The 2,565-nt window shown below is 31.0% G+C and overlaps 1 protein-coding gene across 1 annotated transcript in view; it reads right to left on the reverse strand.

Annotated features, from left to right (window-relative positions):
* LOC106457322 overlaps nt 1–2,565 on the reverse strand; it is a 168,395-nt gene that overhangs the window by 48,238 nt on the left and 117,592 nt on the right. The window contains exons 28-30 of the mRNA XM_022383191.1: nt 1,515–1,652; nt 1,101–1,292; nt 480–617 (exon numbers count right to left, since the gene is read on the reverse strand). Coding sequence (XP_022238899.1) covers nt 480–617; nt 1,101–1,292; nt 1,515–1,652 — 468 coding nt within the window. The remainder of the gene's footprint in view (nt 1–479; nt 618–1,100; nt 1,293–1,514; nt 1,653–2,565) is intronic.

The raw sequence follows: 2,565 nt of genomic DNA on the forward strand, positions 1-2,565 counted from the left end.
GTATAGCTACTTCTACGTTTACCTTGAAAATAAAGTAACCTTGATTTCTGTTAATAGATAAATACAACTGATAAGGTATGCATTCACGTTTCCTGAAAATAAAGTAACCTTGATTTCTGTTAATGAATAATACACTGATATAGTATGCATTCATGTTTCCTGAAAATAAAGTAACCTTGATTTCTGTAAAAGAATAATACACTGATAAAGTATGCATTCATGTTTCCTGAAAATAAAGTAACCTTGTGTGTACAAAAAAATATCAAACATATCATAATTACTCGCTTCTTTAATCATTATTCATTCAATTACCTAAATAATAATGTCATTTAATAGACATTCTTCATTTAAATACGATATAACTCTATCATCGTTCAGTTCTTTGTGTTAAGAAAGAACACCATTTTGATAAAATGCCTAAATTTATCAGGAAAGTCATTACAGCAAAATAATATCAAAATTATCATTAAGTGACTCACAAAAGTAAACAGCAAGAGATTCAGCCTTTTCAATCATCTGCTGTAGCTCCTCTCCATCTACTTCTTCAATCATTTCACTGCTTGGATCCTTCTGTAGAAGAAGCCACTCCAAAATCCTTTCCCCATTTTTTAAATCCCCTATAAAATAATTATACTGTATTACAACCATTTATTAAAACTTCTATTAATAAACATTACTTAGAAAAGGTACAGTTTTTGCTTTAATGGAATGCTCTTGTCTGTTCCTAGAGGGGGATGATGCTTCAGCTCTTATACGAAGGCCTCAGTGTAGAAGCAGAAATATTGTCAGACACTATAAAAAACAGCCAGGATCAGTCCATTAAAACCAAAACAAAACCATGTTTACTCTACTTAAAATACCTTTGAAACAGCTACTTAGACAAATAATGTTTGATAGTGGATGTTGCTTAAGAGCTATTTCTGAAAAGTATACATAAACCTAATAGTTATATTGGAAATTTTTATCCTCTCATTAATGTCCTGAATTTATAAAAACAAAAAACTCCAAAAAATTTTACAGCAACAAGAATATTTTTTGCATTTTTTACATTGCTATAAAATATCTGTTAAGCTCAGAACTAGACAGTCTATGAAACCTACCTGCATATATTACAGGTTCTTTTTCATTCTGCTTGAAAAACACCACAGCAGGAAGTGCAAAAACACCAAATTTCTTTGCAAAGTTTGGATCATCAATTTTAACAAAGTGAATTTCTGCAGTATCAGCTTCATCGTCAATTTTCTCCAATTCCTCCAGAACCTTGTCACATGTCTTACATTTTGACTTGGTATCTAATGTAAGATTAAATACACAGACTTTTTTAGAAATTTTAACAAGGTTAAAAATAAATAAGAAAATTTATGTAATACTTTTGAAAGTAATTTTTGAACATATTTTCTATCTGTCTTTTACTTACTGTTATGGAATTACTAAAAAGCTATATACTAATTCCCTTAAAAGTATTAAAAATATTGTCTTACATGATAACAATTTCACATTAATTGTTTACTTACAAAAAAACACAGCAACATCAGATCGAGACAGAACCCTCTCAAACATTCTACGATTCACTTTCTCAATAGCATCACTCAGTTCCATGTTCTCTGGGTTTGTCAGCCATTCCAATACTTCCTCTTCATCATAGAGATCACCTGATGAAATTAATAATCAGTTAAATGAATAAAAGTGCTTCTTTTATCATATAAGTAAGCTGTAATTATAGGCTAATGATCAATACTCTAACAAAATATGTTTTCATCACTGAAGACAGACATAATTATAGAAGGTGATTAGAGTTGGGCAATCAATATAATTAATTATCTAAGAGTAGCAATTATGTTGATTAGTGTCAGGAAAATATTCAACTAATCAAAATTAGTGTTACTGATTATTACTGTTTTTGATTATTCCAACAATCAATTAATATAAGTTAAGTTTAAATCAAATGTCACAAAAATAATCACCTAACTGAAATTAGGGATTTCAATTATTTGCTGTTTTTGATTCTTCTGACCATCGAAGTAATTGAAATATTGCCATTATGGTTGTTTGCTTCTAAGCACAAAGCTACCTAATGGATGAGTAGGGGGATGCTTCATAATTTGGAGGCCTCAAGTTTGATTTGCTTGTCCTGTCGTTGTTATTGCAAAGCTACTAAGGTTATCTGCTACAGTCATGTATTTTGAACTACTGACAAGAGGGAAGGCAACTAGCTGGTAAGCACAAACCACCAACTCCCTGGCTACTTAAATGTTAAATAAAGTGTAATTTTCTGGTTTTTTTACAATGTGTTATGTTTCTAATTTATAATTACATAACTATATTCTTTACTGTTGTATAAGAGAAGGGATTTGAGGGGACAATTCACACCAATTTTTTTCACAAATCAAGGAATATATTATTCAATATTGCAAAAGCTGGTGCTGATATAGAACCCCACCTCAATTTTTGTTCAAAATGTAAGGAATACATTGGATAAGAACAGATAATAACTGTCTTCGTCAGTGTTGTATAAGCAGGTGCGAATTTGTGTGTGTGGTGGGGTGGGGGGGGGGGGGGGGGGGG

The sequence above is a fragment of the Limulus polyphemus genome, unplaced genomic scaffold (assembly GCF_000517525.1).
Source record: "Limulus polyphemus unplaced genomic scaffold, Limulus_polyphemus-2.1.2 Scaffold316, whole genome shotgun sequence".
In the NCBI taxonomy this organism is placed as follows: domain Eukaryota; kingdom Metazoa; phylum Arthropoda; class Merostomata; order Xiphosura; family Limulidae; genus Limulus; species Limulus polyphemus.